Below are 26,831 nucleotides of genomic sequence, written 5' to 3' on the forward strand. Positions count from 1 at the left end.
ACAGTGCCTGGCACATAGTAGGTACTCAGTCAATATCTAGTGAGTGAGTGAATGAATGAATCAATGAATGGATTTTCACCTGAGCCACCTGGCCACGCCTGGGAGTGTGGTTATCTCTGCCTGAACCACATGGATTGGGAATGGGGGGGGGGGCAGGTAATGTTTCATAAAAGGAAACCAGGTGCCATTACAAGTAGGAAAGACCTGGGTGTTGAGTGAGTCCTGACACAGGGCTCCTTTCTGTAGACATTGTGTTTGAAGCAGGAAGACTCTGGGAGTTGCTTGGTGTGAGTCCTTCTCTCCTAGGTGAATGTTGTTCCCGAAAACACTAATACATTAGACATTTCACAGGGGCTTCCTGTGAAAAAATACCCCGTAAGAAAGTTGCTCCCTCCCATTCTCTAATTCGGACCATATTGCAGACTCGTGAGCTGGACGAGGCTTGCTGCCTTAGCTTACCTCTTTGGATCTTGCATACAGATCCAGGACAAGTATATCTTTGTTTCTGGGAAATCTGCCAAATGAGGCAGATACACAGCTGAACTGAAGCACCAGTGTTAAAGAAACTTGAGAATCTGTAGCAAAAAATAAAAAAAAATTAAACTGCCACAGTGGGCTTTTCAACTTTTTAGGTAGGTCACGGTTACCCATATCAGCAAGGTTACTGTGCACCTGTGAGGGCTGAGTGAGAAGGGGCTGGCTCCGTTGAAGAGCTAGCAGAGAGCATTGCTTCATGGAGTATACCGCCCACTGGAGAGAGGAAGCTGCAAGTTCTGGCCGAGCTCTAGCATTCCCCTGGTTTCCCTTGGGCAAGCCCTTTCCTTTCCCTTGGCTTTCTGCCTCTTCAGCATGTTAGGGTGGGCCTCCAAGAAAAATGCCCCACATTTAGATACATTTCAACAGGATGGGACAGAAAACCCCAAGATACTAATAGATTAAACAAGATAAAAGTGTACTTCCCTTCTTTATAAACAGAGTCTGAAGATAGGCCATCCCGAATCATGGCTTCATGATTCTCAGGTACCTAGACTCCTTAGTATCCTACCCCAGGGCCCAAAATGGCTGTTCAGGGGCACCTGGGTGGCTCAGGAGGTTAAGCATCTGACTTTGGCTCAGGTCATGACCTCGTGGTTCACGAGTTCAAACCCTGCATCAGGCTCTATGCTGACAGCTCGGAACCTAGAGTCTGCTTCACATTCAGTTTCTCCCTCTCCATCTGCCCCTCCCCCGCTCACACTCTGTCTCTCCCTCCCTCTCTCTCTCTCTCTCTCAAAAATAAATAAATAGGGGCGCCTGGGTGGCGCAGTCGGTTAAGCGTCCGACTTCAGCCAGGTCACGATCTCGCGGTCCGGGAGTTCGAGCCCCGCGTCGGGCTCTGGGCTGATGGCTCAGAGCCTGGAGCCTGTTTCCGATTCTGTGTCTCCCTCTCTCTCTGCCCCTCCCCCGTTCATGCTCTGTCTCTCTCTGTCCCAAAAATAAATAAAATTGAAAAAAAAAAATTAAAAAAAAAAAATAAATAAATGAATAAATAAATAAACAAAATGGCTGTTCAGGCCCCCACCTGCACATCTATATTCCAGCCGGCAGGAAGGAAGATGGATTAAAGAATAGCATGTCTCCTCCCTTTAAAGCCACATGCTTCCATTTACATCTTACTGGAAGAATGTTGTCACATGGTCATAAATAAGTTTTATTGCCATTATCTACCTGCCTGTCTAAAATGTAGGGATCTAGGGGTGCCTGCGTGGCTCAGTCAGTTGAGAATCAGACTCTTGATTTTAGCTCAGGTCTTGCCCTCATGATCAAGAGATCAAGCCCTGTGTCAGACTCTGTGCCGAGAGGGGGGGTCTGCTTGAGATTCTCTCTCCCTCTCCTTCCACCCCTCCCCACTCTGTCTCTTTCAAAAATAAATAAATTAATTAAAATAAAATGTAGGGATCCAGGGGTGCCTGGCTGGCTCAGTTGGTAGAGCATGTGGCTCTTGATCTCAGGATCATGAGTTCAAGCCCCACTTTGGGCGTAGACCTTACTTTAAATAGATGGGTAGGTAGATAGATAGATAGAGACTTAAAAATGTAGGGATCTATTATTAAGGAAGAAGGAGAGAACAGATATTGGGGGACAATTAACAGTCCTTGCTACAGTGGCACTTTTACTGGTTCCTTACCGTAGCTGCCCGCATGGAATGTTATTGGGGTTCTAGTTGTGTCTCTCCTTGGTCTGTGTTTAATTCTTGGGGCCATGTTGTGCAAAGAAACAGAGCTCCCACACTGGTGCTCAGCCTCCATAGAAGGAAATTTTATGAAAGAGCTGTGTTATGGCAACTCTGAGATGCACATCTTTTTTGTACCCTCTCATGTCTAAAATGCAGTCTGTGTTGGGGAGACGGGCTCAGCGGTGCTGTCCTCGCTGTCTCATGCACCTCAGAATCTGTGGTGGGGAGGGAAATCCTGGAGACAGCAGCACAGCCCCAGTGGGAAATGCCACACCACCAGCATTCCTGATGTCAGAGGATAAGCACGCAGGCAACCACAATTTCAAGACAGTGACTCAGGGACATCGACCCTGGATGCGGAGAAGTTTTAGGAAGACTTTAAACCATTTATTTCACGTGTAGTTTCCTTTTTAATTTACAAGAATGATAGATGCTCTTAAAAATCTGGGTCTAAAAGAGTGAAGTACAGGGGTGCCTCGGTGGCTCAGTCAGTTGAGTGTCTGACTTCAGCTCAGGTCAGGATCTCTCTGTTCATGAGTTCGAGCCCCACATCGGGCTCTGTGCTGACAGCTCAGAGCCTGAAGCCTGCTTTGGATTCTGTGTCTCCCTCTCTCGCTGCCCCTCCCTCCCCCCTCATGCTCTCTTTCTCTCTCTCTCAAAAATAAAGATTAAAAAATTTTTTTCATAATAAAATAAAAGGGTAAAGTACAAAAAACTAGCTAAAGTAAGTACAGAAGTTCTGAAGTGTAAGAACTCATTATGTGAGTAGCAGTTCTGAAATTACTTTGTGTGTATATACCAGTAATGAGCAAATAAGTGAAACTATTATGGATAGTGAGAGCCAGGTTTCTTATTATGGCAGAAAAAATAACAAAGAAAGGGGGAGAAGTGGAAAAAAAACTGTTGTGTTGGGGTGCATGGCTGGCTTAGTCGGTGGAGCACGTGAATGTTAATCTCAGGGACATGACTTCAAGCCCCACGTTGGGTGTGGATCCTACTTAAAAAAAATAAATTAATAAAAAATTTATTTTAAAAATAGAATTAAAGGTGTCAGTATATATTTCATCTATTTATTTATTTTTTAAGTTAATTTGTTTTGAGAGAGAGTGCAAGTGGGGAGGGGCAGACAGAGACGGAGACAGAGAATCCCAAGCAGGCTCTGCACTGTCGGAAGAGAGCCCGGCACGGGGCATGAACTCACGAACTGTGAGATCATGATCTGAGCCGAAACCAAGAGTTGAACTCTTAACCGACTGAGCCACCCAGGTGCCCCTTAGTTTCAGATTTATACACACACACAGATGGCTAGATATACAAGAGTGTGTTAGCATACTTACCTACATATCCTAACTCTGCTTGTTAAGACAGCCTGGGACAATGGAACCCCAGTGGCAATGAGCACACTAGTGCCCAAATCTTGGTTTCCTTTTTTTTTTTTAAGTTTTTATTTTTAAGCAATTTCTACACCCAATGTGGGGTTTGAACTCACAACCCCGTGGTCAAAGAGTCACGTGGTCCACCGACTGAACCAGCCAGGTGTCTCCAAATCTTGGTTTCTAAATAGCATTCTGCAATATGAAGAAACTGGGCTCTCTGGAGGAATGGTTGATTCCAGGATCCAGGCAGAGAAAATATGAGATGAGTTTAGAACATCATAAGGAACCGGAAAACTTGAAACTACTCAAAACATAATGGGTGTGTGGTAAAAGAACTCAACTCAGAGGACCCAGCTTGGAGGAACCCCCAATGACCAAATCTGACCCAGTGTAAACAATGAAATGATGATTGGGTTATAACCCATTGACTAGAATAACTATGCATAAGTCCATAGTAATGTAAATAAGTAATTGGATAAATAAGTAATTGGAGGAGAAAGGACAGCTCTTTCTTACAGAAGAACTCCAATTAATAAATGTAGAAGGGATGGTGGAAATAGAAAAGTGTCATTAAGAAACCACAATAACGACTGTAGGCAGAAGTCGTCAATGGTTGCTACGGTTAGTGGGGAACATATGATGAGAAACAGGAAGTTGCATAATCTCAAAATATCTTCCCACAAGATACTTCTTAATTATAAAGAGAAAAATAATAACTTTACACTGGAGAAACCTGCAGACACCACCTTAGTCAAGTGATCAAGGTCAGTGTCCCTAGCAATAAGACAGACTGCCTGCCCCTACTTCCTGATAGGGTGTGGTGAGAAGGGCACGTGGCATCTCTTCTATTCCTGCCAAAAATGCATAACCTCCGTCTAATCATAAAGAAAACAACAGACAAACCAGGGCACATGTGTGGCTCCGTCGGTTAAGTGTCTAATTTCAGCTCAGGTCACCATCTTGTGGTGTGTGAGTTTGAGCCCCACATCAGGCTCTCTGCTGTCAGCGCTCAGCTCACCTCGAGTCCTCTGCCCGCCTCTCTTCCTGTCCCTCTTCCGCACGTGCTCTCTCTCAAAAATAAATGAACGTTAAAGAAGAAAGAAAACAACAGACAAACCCAAACTGAGGGGCATTCTACAGATTTAACTGATCAGTAGGTTGAGCCTACTCGATTTCAGCCGAGGTCCTGATCCCAGGGTCATCCGGGGTTGTGAGATCAAGCCCCGCATCCATGCACACAGCCTGCTTAAGATTCTCTCTACATCTGCCCCTCTCCCCCCCACCTCGTGTGCTCTCTCTCTCCGTCTCTCTAAAAAAATAAAAAGTAAATAAAATAGTATTTTCAAACACAATTAGGTAGGTCCCTTGAGGTGCTGCAGGTGTAGATGTTCCATTCTCCTGACATTCATTTGGGTTGTTTCCACTTATTTTACTCTTGCAAACAGTGCCTCTTTGCACACACTGCCTCATGGTGTATCCTGCTATCGGGATAGAGACCTCAAGACAATTGCAGAGTTGACAGGCCTTTGCATTTTTACAAACTACCGAGTTGCCCTCCAAATAAAGTGGAACCTCTGCAGTCCAGCCAACGGTAGGTGAAACTCTGCCGCTTCCCCACAACCTCACCGACACTGAATGCCATCAATCTTTTGGTACTTTGAAGTCTAAGAGAAGAATCATTCACTCATTCATCTCATTCAACAAAAACATACTAAGTGCCAGCAGAAAATATTAATGATCCGTTTCGTTATGATGTAGGGATGCAATGGGGAAGGGCATTCTGGGTGGAGGGAGCAGCATGAACAAAGGCATGTGCTTCCTGTGGGTAGAATGGGCTCACGGGGTCAGCTGGGGCCGTTAGCTGTAAGGGTCAGGATCCCCACATGGCTGCCTTAAGCACGGTGGAATGTACTGGAAGGGTGAGTGAGTGAATGTGTGTGTGTGTGTGTGTGTGTGTGTGTGTGTGTGTGTGTGTGTTGTCAGGGTGGCGGTGGTTGTGGGGAGATGGGAATTCATAGGCCTAAATCAGGAAAATCAGGAGAACTGGTCTAGTTCAGGTTGAGCATGAATCAAGGGGCCATAACTAGAGAGAGGAAGTGGAGGCTGGACCAGAAAAAAAATCATATCCCCCGTAGCCTCGTGTTGGGTATCTAGTGTGGGAGGTAGAATACACATGGAGTGTGGGGGGTTTTTTAAAGCAATTTTTTTTATTTTGTTTTATTTTATTTTTTGAGAGAGCACACAAGTGGGGGAGAGGGACAGAGAGAGAGAGGGAAAGAGAGAATCCCAAGCAGGCTCCACACCAAGCACAGAGCCTGACGCAGGGGATCCATCCCACAGCAGTGAGATCATGACCTGAGCCGAAATCACTTAATCGCAGGCGCCCGTGGAGTGTGGGTTTTGGAGCACAGCTCTGGGTTCCCTTCTGGGATTTGCCATGGGGGGAGGGGAGGGCTGCACCATCACTCCCGCCTTGCACCTTCATTTTTTTTTCTCACCTGTGAAATGGGGATGCCGAGGGAAGGTCCAGTCCCCATCCCGGCTCCACCCCCAGTGCTGTCCCAGCCTTTTGAGGTCAGGATGGGGACAGGGAGAGGGATAGAAGGGGCGAGCTACTGTTAAGCCTCCAAACCCCTACTTAGTGCATTTGGAAATTGAGTTCCTCATTTCTGGGGCCCCAGTTTCTGGGGATTCTTTTCAAACCATGGTGCTGGCCATGCGGGGGTGGAAAGGTGTTTGGGTGCACAGGCTTGGACATGAGTCATATGCCTTCCCGCCTTGTCTTTCTTTATCTGTGGCACAGACCCTCCGCCAGGTGGAGCTGGCCAGTACCAGTTTGACCCTGCTCCTGTTGCAGCCTATTTCATTTGCCTGTGGCCTTTCCCCTAATAACAGGACCTTACAACCAGGACTTTTAGGGGTGCAGCATCCACATGGCACCTTGGACCATGACCTTGACCTTGACCATGATCTGCCAGAGGCCCTCTCACTCTTGAGGTGATAAACCATTGCACAGTCCTGCCTCTTTTCTCTTGGGGTTCAGTTTCTCCCTGCCCACAAGGTCTGGATCACATGTATGGTTTCTCCTGCATAAACTAACTTCCCTCTGTTTATGTCTTGCCTTTCTTCCGCTTTGGTTCCTGTGTTGCTCAGTGGGACAGTGATGGGTGTTTTGGTGTGGGGAAGGGCTATTCACTATGCAGCACTCTCCCTGCCCAGCACCTTTCTCACCTCTGGCCCCTGGGCACTAAATACTAATAGGAGTCCCCTACCCAGTTGCTAAGACAACACAAATCCCCACAATAGACTTCCAGACATCCCTACCACTGTCTGAGCAGTGCTTCCATTCAGCGGTTGCTCTGTTAGGATACGTAACTACTACTGAGCAATTTAATTGGTGTATTTATTGAATAGTTTCAGGAATGACCATAGTAATCACTTATATATATTTTTAAGTTTATTTATTTATTTTGAGAGGGGTAGGGGCAGAGAGAGAGAGAGAGAGAAAATCCCCAGCAGGTCCTGTGCTGTCAGCTCAGAGCCCGACGCAGGGCTTGATCCCACAACCTCAAGATCACAACATGAGCAGAAACCAGGAGTCAGACACTTAACTGACTGACCACCCGGGTGCCCTCTGTATTTTTAACACTAACACATCTGAGGGTTTACATGGCCCAAACCAGGGGTGCCTGGGTGGCTCAGTCAGTTAAGTGTCTGACGTTGGCTCAGGTCATGATCTTGCAGTCCATGAGTTCGAGCCCCGTGTTGGACTCTGTGCTGACAGCTCAGACCCTGGAGCCTGCTTCAGATTCTGTGTCTCTCTCTCTCTCTGCCCCTCACCCACTCGTGTTCTGTCTCTCAAAAATATATAAATAAACATTAAAAAAAGATTTCCTCTTTCTAGGAAGGAAGGAAGGAAGGAAGGAAGGAGCACAAACCAGGAACCAAAAGTAATTTAAAAGAAATGTAGGTCCTCGTCAAGAATCACCCACATCCACACAGCTCAGGAGTCCCTGCCACTGCTCCCAGCTCCCGTTTGCCCTGTGATGTGACTCTGTCACCTGGTCAGAGAGGCCATGTGTCCATTCCCCCTACTGCAAACATCCGTGTAACCTTCCTGCCAGCACGTGTGAATCCAGCAAAAGACAGCAGGAAAAGAACCCAGAGTTGCCTTATGCAAAAGGAGGAAGTTAAGCAAGACCCTGATCAATCACCTTTGCTAAATTTTTTTGTCCCATCCAGATGGGTGCCAAAATCTTCCATTTAAAAGGCATTTTTCTATCCATTGTCTCTGATGCACCTCTGAGGTGGGCAAAGGAAAGCTCATGCCCCAGTTTGCAGAGAAGCATCCTTTTAGTGGTTTTGCCCAAAATAAAGTGGGTGACAGGGAAGAAATACCGGCCATGGTTCCAGTGACTCCAGGCCTCAGCACCGAGAATATGGAGAGTTAGAATAATCCCAGGCTTATATGGATCTAACATGCTAGAATCAGGGATCAAAAGGGAGAAAAAAGGGCAGGGTGAAAAGAGCCATCACTGTTGCTTCCCAGACCCCTGGGGTCGCCCACCCAACTCTGCCCTGTGCCACCTACCTCCTTGCAGATCTGACCACGGCTTCTTTGTGGGAGGTCGATAGGAATCTCTCTTCCCTCCCTGCCCAGCTTTTCTTTTCTTTTTAAAGTTTATTTATTAATTTTTTGAGAGAGAGAGCCAGTGTGCAAGTGGGGGAGGGGAAGAGAGAGAGGGAGAAAGAGAGAATCCCAAGCAGGCTCCACACTGCCAGCCAGCACAGAGCCTAATGTGGGGCTCAAACCCACAGACCATGAGATTGTGACCTGAGCCAAAATCAGGAATCAGACACTTAACTGACTTGAGCCACCCAGGTGCCCCCCCGCCAGCCACCCAACTTTTCTGATATATAATTGATATATAACTTTATCTACGTTTAAGGTATACACTGTGTTGATTTGATAAGGAATTTCATTTTCCTTTAACTTATCATTTAGCTGCCTTTTTTTTTTTTTAACCATAACTTTCTTATGAAGAAGCTTCTAAGCCAGCACCCTGTGGGAATGTCTCTGTTCTGAAGCCCCACATCACCACCTGCTGGGCCCTGGGCTGCCTGTTTTCCATGGGCTGAGACACTCCCAGCTCTCTGAATTATAAGGTTTCTCTCCATCCCCCTTCCCCACCACCCCCTCGATCACAGGCCATCTGTCCCTGCACTGCCCACTCTCAGCCCTTTTAATAGCACCATCCTTGGGGAGGATGGTCTCCACAGTGGTTTCATAACAGGCTTGGGTGAGGGTGGGGACGCCCCAGTGCTGCCAAAGGCGTTTAATCGAGTTGGTTATTCAAGGAGACTAGCAGCTAAAAAAATCCTAATGGGGGAAGAGTTTTCCAAGGTGGGGGCCCTTCTTTCAGCTCCCCACCCAGATGGATGGATGAATGCACACATCAGAAAGGATGGAAGAGAAAGGGGGAGGGGAGAGGATGCCTTTCTAAAAATACAGCCCATCTGCATTGTGTTAGCTGGTTTCCCCGGAAACCACTGGGAACAGAGAGCTCCAGCATGCCTCAGAGGTGCAGGGACCTGGGGGCCTGAGTAGGCAGGGACCTCCCTGCTGGGCTTCTTCCCTGGGGGGTGAGGGTGGGGGCCCTGCCCCTCTCCATTAGCTTCCCATGAGGCCTGAGTGGCCGTCAGCTCCCAGCCCAACCTCAGCACATCTAAACCCCAAACTAGACTCAGGTGGGGATCCCCATGCTATCACGAGGCATCTTGATAACACTCTGGAGGACTGATGCTTCCTGCTTCTAACAGGAGGGAAGGAAGCCCAGGGAAGGTCTGGAGCTGCCGCCTGGTCTCATGACAGTCTGCCACAGGAATAGGTCCCATCTGAGGCCCTGTGCCCTTGGGCCCCACACGACCACAGTGCAGACTCCATAGTCACTGGGCCTTCCATCTGGGAAAGGATGGGGTGGGATGTGTCTTCTGACCAACCAGCTGGTGGGATTGTCAGCCTTCACAACGGAAAGGAAAGTCTGAGGGCTTCACCCTTAAGGTGACCAAAATAGAGGGGCACCTGGAAGGCTTAGTCGATTGAGTGTCTGACTTTGGCTGAGGTCATGAGCTCACGGTTTGGGGTTTGTGAGTTCAAGCCCCACATGAGGCTCTGCACTGACAGCATGGGGCCTGCTTCATATTTCTGTCTCCTTCTCTTTCTCTGCCCCTCCCGTGCTCTCTTTCTCTCTCTCTCTCTCTCTCTCTCTCTCTCTCTCTCTCTCCCTCTCTCTCTCCCTCTCTCTCTCTCTCTCTCTCTCAAAAATAAACATTTAAAACAATTTTACAAGTGACCTAAAGAGAATTGGGGGGGGGGGAGGGGTGTGAATGAATGGGAGGACTGAATGAGCACTGGACTAAAGCAGGGACTCAAAGACCCCCTTTCCAGGCCTGGCCCTATCTGGGCATGCCATGGAGCCTCTCTTAGCCTTGGTTTCTTCATCTCCCTTCCCTTGAGGGTAAAATCAAACAGCACAAGAAGTCCTTTGTAAGCCATGAAATGCTTGGGAGAATAAGGCACTGCTGATCATCTCCATATAGCCTTTTAAAAGTGTTGGCTTTTCTAGATTTCAGATGATAGACTCTAGTTTTTCAGTCCTCCACCTAGGAGTCATGCCGATAAGCTTTATATGTACATCCTTTCAGGCTTCTCTGTGGAACTATTCCTATTTTATAATCTCAAGGATACTGTATGTTTTATAACTTCTTTTTCCATTTATTATGACACAAGCATTTCCCCATGGTATTACATAATCGTTTACAAGTGATTGACCTGCAGTCTGTGGAATGCCCTATTCATGGACATTTAGCTTCTTCTAGTTTATTATTATTATTATAAAAAGCACTGTGGTGAGCATTCTTACAGATAAATCATTAGGTGCCCTCTCTGGTTTCCTTAGGAAATTTCTTCCAGGGAGAGGACTGTGGAGTCCAAGAATATGAACCTTTTAAATTACTTTAATTCATTCTGCAAAACTGTCCTCCAGAAAGATGTAACAATTTATGCACCCACAAGCTGTGGAAGAGAAATGCCAGTTCTGGGGGTGGGGGGGGGGAGTATCTTGCTTTAACTTGAATGTATTTGACTTCTAGTGGGCTTTAATATTTTCTCGTGTATTTATTGGTCAATCTTAATTCTTTTCTGGATTTCCAGTTCACGTCCTCAGCTAGTTTTTCTGTTACTGCATTCTAATCTATGACGTCATGAAATCCAAGTAGGAATGGCTGTGCCAAGCTGGACAGATTGTCTCCGACGCCCCCACCACCACCACCTCCAAATATACACACAGGCGTGCATGTATACACACATGTGCACGTGTAACCCTTTCCTGAGGTTTAGAACCCCAGGGTCTCCCAGGAACACTCAGCTGTTAGGGCCTGGGACCTATCATGTGGCTGTGGGTTGAGTGGCCATCCCTCCCTGCTGCTGGCACATGGAGACTGGCACCCCCTCTTTCACTGCACACTGCCTGCCACACTGGGGGGCCAGGCTTTTCTTCCCAGGCCCCCAGGACAGCCCTGGGTTCGGTTCCTCCCCGTCCCTTCCGGGACCCCACTGTCCACTTCCAACCACAGGGGGCTTCTGTCTGCATCTGCCCCTGCATGTGGCCTCCCCACACCCATCCCCCTGCATCTCAATAAATGCAGAATTTTCCTTGAAATTGTTTCAGGAATCATCCTGTGGTGCCTTTTCTCTTTTCTTTCTTTCTAAACATGCTTTAACTTTTAAGAGCAAATAATATAATGACGTCCTCTGAGCCAAACAGGCGGCTCTTTGCAGATAAAGCCTTGCTACCCCATGAAGCACTGCGAGATGCAGGGAGGATGGGGCAGTCCGTGCGGAGCCCTGTGGCCCTGCCTGGCCTGGGCTTGTGCTGCCCTCCTCCGCAAGGGGGGAGATTAAGCATCAGGGCCCAACCCTCATCCTCATCCGCCCTCCCTTCCTCCCTAGGGCTCCTGCTCCACGACGTGACCATGGCCGGGCTGCAGGAGCTGCGATTCCCTGAGGAGAAGCCACTGCTCCGGGGCCAGGACGCCGCTGAGCTGGTGAGTCGCCCCTTCGCGGTCCTGGGGCGGAGGGCGCCACCTCGTGGCCAAGAAGGAAAACTCGTGCCTTCCCTCCAGTCTTGCTGATGGCAAGGAGCCCTCGGACCGCCCATGGGGAGCCTCGGGCCTGGCGGCTTTGGCTGTCTTTGGGGCTGGGAGGCTGTTTGGGAGAGTTATTCCCATTTCAGTGATGAGAAAACTGAGGCACAGGAAGTTAAGTCACTTGGCCAAGGTCGCATAGCTATTGGGGAATGAGGCCATACTCAACCCTCAGTTCTGAGAGGCCCTGGAGCCCCAGGAGGTACCCACTGGGGAGTGCCAGGGCCTTTCCTCACCTGCGGCCTTCTGTGTCTTTCCTCACAAGCCTCCGAGGGACGAGGGCAGATCTTACCAACAGAGCCGTCGGGAGCAGTAGGACTGAGGCTGTCGAGGTGTTTGTGTCCAGAGGGCTCCCACTGGGGCACCAGACATTAGATTCCAGAGTTGTTTCTACCCCACGTCGTGGTGACGCCTAGCACAGCCTCCCTCCCCCTCCCTGCAAGGAACAGCTGAGGGTCCACTGCTTGTAGAATCCTGGCATGTCAGGACCCCGGGTCTCTGCTGGTTGTGCTGCCCACTCCTCCTCTTACAGGTGGGGAAGCCAAGAGCTCAGTCCCGGAAACCCCACCACTCCTGTCTCCACCCTGCCCTTTCACAGCCTCCAGCCCGGAGGGGAGCCCAAGTGCCACTGGGGGCCTCCTGTTGGGACAGAGTGGCTGGCTGGGGCTCCGGGGCCCAACCACATGAGGCTCAGGTCCTGCCCGTTATCTTCAAGACAGAACCTTGAGTTAACTGACAAAACCTGAGTATGTGGGGGCAGCTCCCAGGAATGGTCAGGGGGTGGCTGGTGAGCTGCACCCGTCCTAGCTGTCCTGCCTCCCTGTTCCAGGCCCCCCCATCTCCTGTCTGCCGGCCTCTCCCCAGTGCTCTCCTTACCCCACAACCTTCTAAAGCACATCATGTCACTTTCTGCTTGAAGCTGGTCAGTGGCTGCCACCTGCTCGGAGCTACCACCACCATCCTTCCCAGGCCCAGGATGAGGCGTGCACCCGCCCCCCAGGCTCCCCGCTTCCTCCCTCTTCTGCTGCCGCCAGGCCCACCGCTCTTCCTTGTACTAGCCAATCATGTTCCCAGCTGCTTCCTCCGCCTGAGGTACCTAGCCCCGAACTTCCCCTCATTTTATTCAGGCTCTGATCAAATGCCCCCTCCTCCAAGGGGCTTTGTCTGACACGGGGTCTGATATTGATGCCCAGATCCTGTCTGTTTGATTTCTGGTCTCCCTGGTGCCTAACCGAGCCTGGCACAGTGTAGGCTCTCAGCGAAGAGGGTTGGGTCATCACAGACTGAGATGCTTCTCAGAAGGAAGTTTCTCCAAACTTGTTGAAAAAGCCTCTCCTCCTCACAATCCCTTTCAAGTCATGCGAGCAGAGACCAGCCTGCTTGTGAGGCTTGGTGGGCGGATGGTGCCCTTGGGGACCCCTGGACCCCATCACAAGGGCTGAGGTGTGGGATCAGAGAGCGGCCGCACGGAGGTCTGCCTGCTGGTACCAAGTGTAGGTCTGTGGTCGGCACATAGAACTGAGGGCATGACAGCCTCACGCCTCCGTGCCTGTCCTTCCACCCTCACCTCAGCACCCCAAGACATCCCCCCACACTCCTCCCCTGCCAGCCCGGCCCAGCCTTCGCTGGCCCTCCCGCCCTGACTCGGTAAGCATGGCTCCTTTGACCAGCAGCCTGGCTCTGCTTTCTGTCTGTCTGCTGCATCTGGTGTCCCTCACTTCATCCCACCTGGACCAGAGTTTGCCACTGTGACGTGCTCGCCCTGCACAAGGGTCTGCATCTCAGCCCTGTGTGGAGGCGTCAAGTCCCCAGCTCAGTTTCTCTCTCTCTCTCTCTCTCTCTCTCTCTCTCGGGTTGGCACAAGTCCCATGCCGTGGACCTGGTCACGTCTGCTTTTACCAAAGGCACGTTAAAAGCCCCAAACACCTGTGTGCTCCCAGCGTGGCCATTGTGGATTCTAGTGGCCTCACTCTTTGCCTTCCAGAGCTATTCTGGCTCTGGCTTTCTCTTCCGCTGATTCTCCTTTCGTAGCTGCGGTGCGGGAAGGGGTCTGTCCCCTCACTTTTTTCTTTTTCTCAAGATACATTTGAGAGACAGAGTACAAGCAGGGGAGGGGCAGAAAGAGAAGGAGACACAGAATCTGGAAGCAGTCTCCAGGCTCCGAGCTATCAGCACAGAGCCCGATGTGGGGCTCAAACCCACGAACTGTGAGATCATGACCTGAGTCGAAGTCGGACGCTTAACCGACTGAGCCACCCAGGTGCTCCTCTGTCCCCTCACTTTTTAAACCTGCAACCTGCTAGGTGCAAGTTCTTGAGTCCAGGGAGGAGTGAATGTTTCCACATCTCTACCCGCCATCTCTCACTGTTTCAGGTTTGCTCACCTTTGAAGACTCGGCCACCAGGTGTCCAGGGCTCTGTGGGAGAACTGTTGCCCCTTCTCCCCGTGCCTGCATCCCCATCCTCCCCACAGGTGCTCCTGGGCCTCCTCCCACCTGCCTTCCTCCCACTGTTCCTGAACCTTCAGGACCTCCCAGGGTCTCTGGATTGCCTTGTATTATTCCTGCTGTTGCTTGGTTTGGGGTCCTGCCCCTCCAGAGGCTTTCCCATCTCCTGGGGACCCCCAGTACCCTGAGAGCACACAGCACACCCTGCCATTATCTGCCTCATCCCTTGTGCTGATTTTGTTTTTAACAAAACTGTTCCCTTCTCTGAGATAACTGTGCCCTTAGGATTCCCAGGTATAAAAATCTCTCACATCTCTTTCCCACGTGGGGGTGATCTTCCAGTAAGAGGATTCATCAGTAACCAGCCTCGTCCCCTTCCTGAGACCACCATCCTCTCCAGGAGGCTCTGGGAGTGGCCTGACCAACCTCCATGCTCTCCACCCAGGCAGAATCCACCCCCCCGCCCCCGCCCACCCCGGCCCTGGAGGAGCCAGAAGGTGAAGCCAGAGGACAGCCATTGTGTCTGATGCAGTTCGAGGTGCAGGAGACCTGGCTTTCCTCCTTGGGTGTGAGGCCCTCTAGTGCCATCTTATTCTCTCCATCACCCCCACCGCCCCACCTGCCACACAGCAGGTGGCTCAACTTTTCCTTATTTTGAGAGTAAAACACCCGAATTGCTGGTTTTCATTCTTTTTACTCCTGTGATTTAGGGTCATTTTCTTTCTTGTACTTAGTCGCCCACCCCTTGGGTTGCCGTCCTCTGACAACATCCCCGTCCTCATCTGATTGTCTCATTTATCCGTGTATTTATTCAGTAGAGCCATAGGGAGCATGTGCAGCATACAAAGTCAAGTGCAGAAGTATAAAGGACAGAGTGACAGCTAACACCGCGCTTCTCTTGAATCCTCGCAGACACAGGCTCGGAAGCAAGGTGGCCTGCCCTGTTTGTCATAGCTGAGCAGAGGGGAGGAGAGGTTTCTAGACAGACACAGTCAAAAGCAAGGCAGAGACCCAGGGTTTTCCTGGAAATGTGCTGGTCCTCCCCTCGTCCTCATGAGGTTTCCTTCCCTAGACCAGAACCCACAGAAGACGAGTGTCTGAGGGCTGGTAGGTGGCATTGGGGAGAACCTGGCCACACAGACATTTAGGGTTCTAGCCCTCTTGCATTCTGCCTCTCTGTGCCTTGCCAACAATGGGTGCTTCTGAGCTCAGTTCCCCTCGTTTGCAAAGTCAGACTCGTTCTTCCAAATCTGTTTGGATTTGGGAAGCCCATTCCATTACAGGCTTTCTGGTAGGAGCAGAGTCAGACACGGTCCTGCCTTCATGGCATTTACAGCCCAGTGCAAGGGACAGGCACCGGTGACTCACACCGTTTGGGGTAAATGAGCCTGAAAACAGGAGACCTCCGTGCTTTGAGAGCACAGAGCAGGCACGTCTGGAAAGGTGGGAGCAAGCACAGGCCCAGACAGAGCCTCTGTGCAGCTTAGTAAAGCCCACGAGTTCCTCCCTCACTGCATGGGCCCCAACTTCCCCATCCCTAAAATGGGTGTGCTGCCATGTCCCAATGACCTTGAAAACCATCTGTGGGGGGAAGCAGGACAAAGTGACAAACGATAAAGATTTGGCTTCATCAGAGATCCCACCCTTTAATAGCTGTGTGATTCAGCCTCTCTAAGCCTCACTCTTCCTACCTGTAAGATGGTAATCTTCACATTTTATTGTTTTTTAAATTTTTTTTTTTACGTTTATTTATTTTTGAGACAGAGAGAGACAGAGCATGAACGGGGGAGGGTCAGAGAGAGAGGGAGACACAGAATCCGAAACAGGCTCCAGGCTCTAAGCTGTCAGCACAGAGCCCGATGCAGGGCTCGAATTCACAGACCGTGAGATCATGACCTAAGCCGAAGTCGGACACCCAACCGACTGAGCCACCCAGGTGCCCCAAGGGAATCTTCACATTTTAAATGAATAGGTAGAATTCATAGGTATGAGTCGCTGCTTGTAGGCTCGTCCATCAGGCACTTACTGGCCTGATGCCTGGGAGGCCCTGCATCACTTTTGTTAACAGTAAGATGGACTGGGGAACAGCTAGCGAGTCTGCTCAAGGCTGAGCCCCTGTGGTCCCCCTGGGCCAGCCAGGACCTAACATGCCACCTCTCTGTTTGCCTCCCCTTAGGAGAACTCCGACACCTTCCTCTTGGCGGTGGACACAGACTGGAAGGTAGGTCTCAGCTCAAACTGCCAAGGTAGGGGCCTGACAGCTGGTTGGCACCTTACCTTGCCCAGCCCGGACCCAGAGGAGGGTCACAGCCCTTCTGTGCGGGCACCTTGCAGCCTCCAGGACCACCCGCCTGCTCACAGCAGGTTGATCTGCCCTCTGCCCAGTGGAGACGTGCTGCTCTTTCCCTGAACAGGACTGAAGCAGGGGTGAGGCCTGGGGAGAGTGAGGATAGAGATGGGATGCTGTCATCTGAATCAGCACTTTCCTCCAGTGAGGAAACTCTCCAGTGAGGTTGGTGCTCTGAAATAGCTCCTGTTTCCATGGAAGCTGTTGCCGGGACAACCGTGTCCTCTTTAGTTTGATGCCAGATTCCCCGTGAAAATTGAAATTGTTCTTTGTTTTTATTCCTCTGCGCGATGAGTTCGCTCACTTAGCCAGCCGTTTCTCTCTGAGTCCCATCATGGCCATTTATTTCTGGGTCTTGGAAAACATCTGGTGGAAGACACAATGGGGAACCTCAGTGGGTTCCAGGGCCCTGCTGGCCATCAAAACCTGCTGAACAAAATCAGATCCTTCTAGGCCCTTCCTCCTGGCTAGATGGAACTAGCCCCCAGGCCACCGCCCTGGCCCCACCTGACTTCAATTTGGTTTGGTCTCAGAGCCCCAGGATAGCCCCAGCCTCCTGGTCTGGATGCAGGGTGACAGAAGAAGTAGGGTGGCCTGCAAGCTGCTCCCCCTCATGCACAGTGCTGCAGCAAGGATCCAGATCCCAGGCCTGTGCATCAGGCCCTGTGTCCCTTCAAGGACACCAGAGGAGGCTTCAGAACAATGCATGTGCTCTGATCCCTGGGGAGCATCAGTTCAAACACAAAGGGCTCTGGAGCTGAGGGTAGGATGGGGTCTGGGGAACAAACAGGAGCCTGTGAGGAGGGAAAGGAGGGACGTGGCCAGGAGATGGCCCAGGCTCCCTGCTCAAATGAAGGCAAGAATGTGTGGACGGACAGTCCTCAGCCCCTGCCTGACACCAAGTGGGACCTGCCAGACCAGGTGCTGACTACCAGCCCCCAAAACACGCTCTGGAGGTTTTGAAAGGAGAGAAGGGAGTCCTGGGGTCCTTTGCAGCTCAGTCCTTGTGTACCAGGCCCAGCCCAGGGCTACTGCTGGCAGTGCCTGGGACCCTCTGCCTGGTAAAGGGCAGCATGTGCTAAAAGGCACCTTGCTGTCTCCAGTTGCACCACATGGAGGCTGCACAGAGGCTGCCTTTTCTTTTCTTTTTTTTTTTTTTTTTAGACGAGCAGCTGAGAGGACGGATGACCGTTATCTGGGCCAAGGCCTGGCAGGGATTTTATCCCCTTTGATTCCTTGCCTCAATGGACCCAGCCAGTGGGGGAGGCAAGACAAACAAGAGCCAGACAGACCTGGGTCCAGGGCCTGGCCCTGCCACTTATGAGCCATGTGACCTCCAACACACATCACTGCCTCATTTGTACAGTGAGGACAGAGCTCGGACCTCCCCATGTGTTTGTAGGGAATGATGCCCAAGGCCCAGCACTCAGATGCTGAGAGAACTGTGGCTATGGCCACCACAGCATGGAGTCAGAGGCAGACTACCCGAGTGTGGTTCCTGGTTCTGTGTGACGTTGGGCAGGTTACAGAAATTCTCTGTGCTTCATTTTCCTCGTCTATAAAGTGGGTGTTAAGAGGATAAAATAAGGTAGCACCTGTAAGGCATTTGACAGAGACTGGCAAGTGGGAGATAGGCTAATAAGCATTTGCTACTCAAAAATGTGACTTCAGGCCCGGAGTGCTAAGGTGCTGGTAAGATCCATGTTTACTAGCTGTTTGGGACACTTAACTTCTCTGTGCTTTAGTTTTCTCATCATTTTCCACAGGTGTGTGAGGACTGTGTGTTACCCTTGCAGCCACTCATGCAGACAGCACAGCTGTTCTCCCATTTACAGATGTGGAGGCTCAAAGAGGTTGACTGACTTCCCCAGGGGTCACACAGCAGAGAAGTGGCAGAGATATGACCGGAGCCTAGGTTTGGCTGGTAGGACCTGAGCCTGCCTTGTCCAGCCACAACTGCACAACCTCCAGGGAAGGGGCCAATTCCCAGTTTGGAGAGGCACACGGATTGCCTGGGCACATTTCTCCCCTGTCAGGGCCTGGGCAGGCATGGGCTCAGGTCTAGAGCCCCTCATGCAGCTCTTTCTGGTCTTGGTAGCAACTCTTCAGGAAAGCATGGTTCCTGTTTTACAGTTGAGGAGGCTGAGAAATTAAAAATCCTTACCCAAGGTTACCCAGCTAGTGGGTGGGGGAGCTGGGACTTGAACTCAAGTCTATGGATTTGAAGGCAGTGAGCCGAGCAGAAATCGGGCCATGGATTGGAGTGGGCAGTATCCAGGATCAGCTTCTCAGTTGGGTCCAAGGGTGGCCACTCAGAGGTCAGAGGCTGGACTGGGCATAAAGTTGGAAGGCGACCATGGAAGAGCAGGGGTTTAGTGGCAGAAAGGGTGGGAGGATACCCTTCGCCCCCTTTGAAGAGCAGGTAGGAGCATTTTGCGGACAGGGCAGGGGGCGTGGCTGTGCCAAAGTGGCCGCAGAGAACAGGGAACATGGCTAGTAGGTGAGGGGCCGTGGGACACGGTGCTCCATATCCTGGCAAGAGGTCAGAGATGGGGCAGGGAAAGTCGTTGATGTGCTCCAGACAGAGGATGTGGCCAGGAATAGCACACATGGCAGGTGTTGACCAGGTCACTGGGCACCAGAGATGAGGAGGTGACCCCCCTTCCCTCAGTGCTGCCAGACAGCATGCAGGGCTGTCCATGCTCCTTCATCAAAGAGACAAAATGGGGGCACAGGCGCCTAGCACTCTCCTTCTCTGTGTGGTTCCTGCCGCCTCAGTCCTTGGGCTCTCTCCTCTGCTCACCTCCCTGACCTATTTCCTCTCCTCAGCCTCCTCCTTCCCAGTTTCCTCTACCTGCAGGACTCTAACCAGCTCTCTACCCAAGTCCTTGCTGTTCAGGACAGGGCAGAGAGCCTGAGGTGGCCTCTGCATCCTGGCGCCCCCCCCCCCCCCCCCCCCGCCCGGGAGCCAAGCCCCACACTGGTTGTGGGTGGGTCTGAAGGAGGTGGGCGTGTCCACTTTGACAGGCTGACCCCAGTCCCTCCTCTCCCTGGTAGCCTCCAGCCCCTTGCTGCAGGGTGGGGGTGGGGAGGGCAAGACTGGTGCGTCCCCACCATACCTGCTCGTTCTGCAATCTGCCCAGGCCCCCTGCGCCCAGAACCCCCATTTCAGCACTGTGGGCAGGCGCTAGGCGTGCATGTGGGCAGAATGAGGGCTACCTGAGGGGAGAACCTGGGGAGTGGAGAAGGAGAATTCCCTGGAACAGGGTCACGAAGGAAGGTTGCCCCAGACAGCCAGTCACTTCCCCGTCCCTTCAAGGTTAAGTCATCCAGACCTTTCTGACGTGGAGATTGGGCTCGAGGCCATCTCAGGCCCTCCCCGCCCCCCTGGGAATGGGACAAGGGCGGGGCCGCCTTGGGCATGCCTGTGTGGCCTCCCCTGCCCCGCGTTAGTGTCCGTGTTCATGAGAGCTCCTGTGTACCTGACACAGGGCACACCTGTACGTGTGGTCTCTTCTCTCATCTTCCCAGGACCCCTCGTGCAGCTGCAGCTGTTGGTGTGTGCCCGCGCGGGAGGGGGGGCGGGGCGGGAGGTAGGGGCTAGGGACCATCGAGGATGATGTGTTGCTGGGGGCGGGAGGAGCAGGGGGAGGAGCAGGAGCCGGTGAGAGAGGACTTCGGAAGCCAATCAGAGTCAGGTTTGTCTCCCGACAGCCAATCTGGAAGCGGGGGCTGGGGGCGGGGGGAGCGTGTGGCTGCGCAGAAACCCCGCAGGGAGGCGGGGCCGGCCTAGGCCAAGAGCCTCTGCTTATAAATGGCTCGGGAGCGGCGCCCCATCACAGCGTCGCCGTCTCCCCTTCTCACTGCCCCCTCCTTTTGGACCGTGGTGACTCAGGCCTTTGTTTGCCCTTCCTGGTAGAGGCGGATCGCCTTCTCGCTCGGCAAGATGCCGGAGTGCTGGGATGGGGTGAGTGAGGGCTCTGGGGGCGGCCAGGTGGGCAGGGAGGACGGGACATCCCTCTGCCCCTGGCGGCGGATCTGCCTTCAGTTGCCTCACCTTGGGAGTCACCGAGGCAAGGCCAGCAGTTTCTAGTCTCCCTGGTGACCCTGGCCTGCATCAGTGGTTAGTTAGGGTTTAGCTGCTAGTCAGCGTCTATGGGGAAGGGCTGTGACCTGTCCGCAAGCCTGGGTGGACCGGTGTGCCAGCGCGTGCACATCCCCCTGGCGGTGTGCCCTCTGTCTCGCAGGTGCCCGGTGGGCGTCTGCCTCGCGCCTGTGACCATCTCAGCCCTGGGGCAGGCTGTGTTCACTGCACGTGTCGGGGTCTCCACCTTTCTGATCCTGCGAGGGTTGTCTTGGTTGTTCGGATCGCCTCACTGAAGTGACAGTCGAAGGACAGACAGCCTCTTCCTTCCTTAAGAGTTGCTTGCAGCGCCTCCGTGGTCCCCAGGGAACTGCCGTGCCAGTCCGGCTGAGGCGGGGAGGTCTGGGGGAGGTGCTACCCGAGCCTTCAGGCCCAGGTCCCTGCGGGGGAGAGCTCGAGGAGGGGGTCGCGGGTCTTACTTGGTGGGTGGGGGAAGCCAACGCTGGAGCCATGAGCCTGCGGGGCGGGGGGCAGGGCAGCAGTGCCCCGGGGTGCTGTCCTTCCTCCAGGAGGGAGAAGCAGGAGCACACCTCCTACACCCCCCACGCCTGGCCTGCCCTGAAGGTGCCACAGACCACCGGGTGCCCTGCACCCGGGCAGCAACGTCAGCGCCTACCCCGGGTCTGCACCCGGGGGGCCGTATCCCTGATGCGGTTTGATGGAATGAATTGTACTAGCCCCTCCCCCCAGCCCTTCACCCCCTCCGTGTGCTGAAACCCGGCTGGGAGCACCCCCCTCCAGTCCTCAAGGTCACAGGAGAGAGGAGTCGGACGGCAGAGAGAGGACGTCAGAGCCCCCTCCCTTGCTGCTGCGGCAGCTGTGCCTCGCGGGCGCCCACCTGGAGGCGGGGAGGGGGGGGCTCTGACGTCACCAGGAGCCAATGGGAGCGCCCGGCCCTGAGGGCTGGGGGCTCCTAGTGGGTCCGGCCGCGGCCGTTGGATCACCCCTCTTGTGCAGGACCCAGAGGAGCGGGGACACTGGGCTTCCCTCTGGCTGAGCTGGGTCTGAGCTCCTGGATTGGCGGGGGAGGGTTCAGCCAAGTCATTGGGCCGCAGAGGCCCAGCAACCGGGCCATTGCCCTCCACAGCCCATCCCACCCTGGGCAGTTAAGCCTTAGCAGGGAGAGCATTGCCCAGGCACCGGTGATGGTGTTGCTGTGGTCACACCAGGGCTGGGAGGCGGGTAGACACCCCTCACGTGCAGTCAGAGGGTGGAAGTCTGAGGTGGTGGCGGTCTGAGGGTGGAAGACTGCCACCCTGGGCCCGGACTTGAACCCGGCAGGGCTAGAGCCGACCCCACACGGACCTGCCCTTCACACCCGCAGGAAGCGCATTGCAGCTCTTGTGCGATGGGCGCCCCTCCTGCCCGCAACCCTCCCAGTCTTTCCCCACCCTCCCTCCATAGCACTGTGCATCCCTCCTGCCCCAACCCCTGCTCTTCAGAGCTAAGAGACTGTGGAGGATGCTGCATGCCTCCCCGCCCCCCACCCCACCCCTCACTGCCACCAAGCAGGGCCAAGCAGCTCTGGAAAACTGCCTGCTTGCAAATCTATTGGGTGGAGCCTTGACTCATACCCCTGATCTCTGAGGCTGGCACCTCGCAAGGCCTGCTGTACCTTCTCTGGACTTGACCTTGGGCAAGTTATTTCTCCTTTCCAAACCTCAGTTTGCTCCTCTGGGGCTTGGGTCCCTGTGAGGAGTAAATGAGAAGACACATGAGAAGTGGCTGGTCAGAGTCAGTGAGCAGGAAGTGTTCCTTGTTTTGATGGCCCTGAGGGAGGACAGGCCTAGGATGTGGGGAGGCTGTGGTGGACCTGGGACCACTTAGAGGACATCAGGTTTCTTTAACAAGGTCTCACAGCAGAATTGTGGCTCCCAGGGTGTGGCCTTTGGCCATAGGGTTTATATCACCTTGTCATTCCCCACTGGAGACACAGGCCTGAACAGTGGTCCTCTGAGCCCTGACCCAAGAACACCAGGCCCCAGGAAGCTGTCTCCTGCCTCCTGAGTCTCTCCTTTTCTCTCAGGGGCAGGAACATGGTATCTCTCTGAACCTAAGCGTCCTCCATCTGCAAAAGGGGCAAATGCATGCATAACATGCACGCATGTTGTTCCTTTCCTGCCCTTGACCTTAGCTTCGCCTCCAACTCACAGGGACAACCCACAGGGATCCCCTTGGTGCAGGGCAAGGCTGTTAATTCAGCTCTGACAGACCCTCTTAGAGTCTGTCCTTCGAGTGGCCCAAAGTGACTAGCTGGCAGAGGGACCAGCCAGCAGGGCACCTCCCTAAGGCTCAGGGACGCCTGAGCACTTCAGCCTCCTTTTCTGCAAGTGCTACATGCTCCACAGACATCAGCTTCTTCCGTTCTCATGGGGTCCCCGTGAGATGCGTGGGAAGAGGTGGCTGAGGCACAGAGAAGTGGTATATACCCTGTTCAGAATCACACAGTAAGGGACAGAGGAGGTCTTGAACCTACATCATCCAGCACTGTTTCCTGAAGGACTAAAAACCCCAAGCCACAAAACCAAGGGCATGAACACAGGAAGATCCTATAGTGGTCACTGCAAGAAGGCCTTTGGGGTGGGAGTGCACATCTAACCATGCCCTGTTGGAAGGGAGGCCATGGAGATCTGGGGGAGGGGCATTTGAGGTAGAAGGAACAGCATGAGTAAGAGTGTGGAGGTGGGAGCCAGGGTCAGGTGCGGGGGTTGGAGGCTGGGCTTGGCTGAAAGGGGAAGGTTACTGCAGATTCTAAGCAGGGCTGTTGAGGCCATTCACCTTCTGAATGGAGGAGGAACATGCTGAGGTCGCAACTCAGGCCCGGGTGGCAGAACTGTCCTGGAGGGGCTGCAGGGAGACAGAGAAAACGAGCTTCACTGGACTCTGCAGGGCCAAGGGCAGCAGGGCCTGGGCACTGGCCGCCCACCCCACTGGTCTGCAGAACTTCCCCGTGCAGACTGGCTCATGCTGTCCCTGTGCCAGACGCCTCTGGGAAAGAGTACTCCGTCTGCTCTGTTCTCCCTGGGGGCTGCTTGGGGTGATGAGAATGAGATGCCCCCCTGTTGGGAGGTGGAGGCCCCACCACAGGCCCAACAGCCCCCAGGCTGCGCATAAGCCGCACTGAGGGCTGCCCAGAGTGTCTGGTACCGTTTCCCCTCCAGGAACATGACATCGAGACGCCTTACGGCCTTCTGCACGTGGTGATCCGGGGCTCCCCCAAAGGGAACCGCCCGGCCATCCTCACCTACCATGATGTGGGCCTCAATCGTGAGTGCACCCCAGCCTCATCCTGCCTTCCTCTGCCTCCCCTCCTTCCCCACGGGGCCCCGGAGATCCCCACTCACCCTCAGCTTGGTGCCCTTAGCCATTTGGGCCTTGGTGTCACTGCTGGGCCACGAGGCTGACCACCTCTGCCTTGCCCTCCCTCTCAGGGCCACAGGCCTCCCTACCCCTTTGCTGAGCCACAGCTGAGAGGTGTGTCTTTGCAGACAAGCTGTGCTTCAACACCTTCTTCAACTTTGAGGACATGCAGGAGATCACCAAGCACTTTGTGGTGTGCCACGTGGATGCCCCTGGTCAGCAGGTGGGGGCGTCACAGTTTCCCCAGGGGTAGGTACCGGGGAGCCCCCCTCCAGGTTTCCCAGTTCTGTGCCCCAGGCAGCACCTGGCCCTGACCTCCTGCTCTGCCTGCAGGTACCAGTTCCCCTCAATGGAGCAGCTGGCCGCCATGCTCCCCAGCGTGGTACAGCACTTTGGGTGAGTGTCTGCCCTTACCCTGTCCCTGTGCTGGGGGGGCCATCAGAGTCACCTGATGGCAGTCATGGGAAGTAGCTCCCCTAGCCCTGGAGTGACCAGCCACGCTTTCCACCAGGTTCAAGTACGTGATTGGCATCGGAGTAGGAGCCGGAGCTTATGTGCTGGCCAAGTTTGCAGTGAGTCTCCTTACTTCCACCCCCACCCCAGGGCTGATGTCTCCTGGAGGGGGCCACCCTTCAACCATAGGAACATTTGCTCTTTCTTCCTTCTCCTTCCCCTCCCCCCCACTTCCTCTTCACTCAGAAAAGCCCTTTGTTTTCTTTTATTCACCCTAGGAAATAAAAAAAAGAGGGAGATTACTTTTTCCATACATTTCCTCAAAATACTAGACTATAACTTGCTTACCATTATCCACAGCCAAAGTTTCTTTTAGCGGCAAACCATACAACTAACTGCTCTAGCCACTAAGTAAGGATTATCCTAATCACTCATTCAGTAATTAGGGTAATATTTAAACATAAGGCTTTTTTTCCCATCTTTTCAAGTTTTTATTTAAATTCTAGTTAGTTAACATAGATGATAAAATTGGTTCCAAGTGTAGAATTTAGTGATTCATCACTTACATACAACACCCAGTGCTCATCACAAATGCCCTCCTTAATACCCATCCCCCATCTAGCCCATCCCCCGCCCACCTCCCTCCATCAACCTGTTTGTTCTCTATCATTAAGCCTCTTATGGTTTCCTTCCCTCCTTTTTTCCTTCCTCTATGTTCATCTGTTTTGTGTCTTAAATTCCACATATGAGTGAAATCATGCTATTTGTCTTTCTCTGACTGACTTATTTCACTTAGCTTAATACATTCTAGTTCCATCCATGTCATTGCATGGCAAGATTTCCTTCTTTTTGATGGCTGAGTAATATTCCATTGTATATGTATACTACATCTTCTTTATCCATGTCCAGTCGATGGACATTTGGGCTTTTTCCATAGCTTGACTACTGTGGATAGTGCTACTATAAATATTGGTGTGCATGTGCCCCTTTGAATCTGTGTTTTTGCATCTTTTGGGTAAATACCTAGTAGTGCAATTGCTGGATCCTAGGGTAGTTCTATTTTTAACTCTCTGAGGAACCTCCATACTGTTTTCCAGAGTGGCTGTAACAGTTTGCATTCCCACTAGCAGTGTAAGAGGGTTCCCCTTTCTCCACATCCTTGCCAACATTTGTTGTTTCCTGTGTTGTTAATTTTAGCCATTATAACAGGTGTGAGGTGGTATCTCATCGTGGTTTTGATTTTTATTTCCATGATTATGAGTGATGTTGAGCATCTTTTCATGTGTCTGTTAGCATCTGGATGTCTTCTTTGGAAAAATGTCTGTTCATGTCTTCTGCCCATTTCTTAACTGGATTATTTATTTTTTTGGGTGTTGAGTTTGACAAGTTCTTTATAGATTTTGGATACTAACCCTTTATCAGAGATGTCATTTCTGTAGGCTGCCTTTTAGTTTTGTTAATTGTTTCCTTCTCCGTGCAGAAGCTTTTTATCATGATGAAGTCTCAGTAGTTCATTTTTGCTTTTGTTTCCCTCACCTCTGGGAACGTGTCTAGTAAAAAGTTGCTATGGCCAAGGTCAAAGAGGTTGCTGCCTGAAACACAAGCCCTTTCTTAACCAAAAATTACACTTATGTTAAGTTTGGAAGGTTTGAAGGAAGTTGCATTTCAGAAACATTGTGTTGGGTAGGAGCCCACAAGCTTTTGATCTCTAAAAACAAAAACTTAATTTTCAGGATTCAAAGTGTTTCTTTTTTCAAAAGAAAAGACCAGGAATTTTCAACTCCAGTATGGATTTCAGCACTTAACTACTAACAAGTAGTTATATACATATATATATATATATATATATATATATATATATATATAACGTATATATACATATATATAACTATATCGTTATAACTATATATAAAACTATATATATAGTAATATAGTAGTATATATGAAACTATATATATAGTTATATATATATTACCATATATAGTGTATATAACTATACTTATAGTATATATATATATTCCTTGTCACCCCAGATAAACTTGACAGGATAGTAAAGTCGTATGTATATGACTATTTTCCCCTAAATGTGGGCAAACACCTGAACAGATCATTTGATTTCTTTTACCATCAAACACAAAACAGGCTTTGGAAAGGTCAATTTCTTACTTCACTAGAGCTTCTTTTTCTATGAAAGCAAAGAAACAAAGTGTTTTATTTTTTGATTTTTATTTTTAATTTTTTTAATGTCTTATTTTTTTGTTTTTGAGAGACAGTGCGAGTAGGGG

General features: G+C 51.8%; 1 protein-coding gene across 6 annotated transcripts in view; it reads left to right on the forward strand.

Moving 5' to 3' along the window:
• Positions 1 to 26,831, forward strand: part of NDRG4 (NDRG family member 4) — a 43,392-nt gene that overhangs the window by 8,749 nt on the left and 7,812 nt on the right. For 4 of the 6 annotated variants that reach the window (XM_043599342.1, XM_043599343.1, XM_043599340.1 and 1 more), the window contains exons 2-7: positions 11,603 to 11,697; positions 16,419 to 16,463; positions 23,895 to 24,000; positions 24,222 to 24,342; positions 24,427 to 24,489; positions 24,605 to 24,665. In XM_043599342.1, coding sequence (XP_043455277.1) covers positions 11,626 to 11,697; positions 16,419 to 16,463; positions 23,895 to 24,000; positions 24,222 to 24,342; positions 24,427 to 24,489; positions 24,605 to 24,665 — 468 coding nt within the window. In that variant the 5' untranslated portion in view covers positions 11,603 to 11,625. Of the gene's footprint in view, positions 1 to 11,602; positions 11,698 to 16,418; positions 16,464 to 20,356; positions 20,557 to 23,894; positions 24,001 to 24,221; positions 24,343 to 24,426; positions 24,490 to 24,604; positions 24,666 to 26,831 lie in introns of those variants that run through there. The other 2 variants (XM_043599345.1, XM_043599344.1) reach the window with 2 other exon arrangements.

Source organism: Prionailurus bengalensis, chromosome E2, assembly GCF_016509475.1.
Source record: "Prionailurus bengalensis isolate Pbe53 chromosome E2, Fcat_Pben_1.1_paternal_pri, whole genome shotgun sequence".
In the NCBI taxonomy this organism is placed as follows: domain Eukaryota; kingdom Metazoa; phylum Chordata; class Mammalia; order Carnivora; family Felidae; genus Prionailurus; species Prionailurus bengalensis.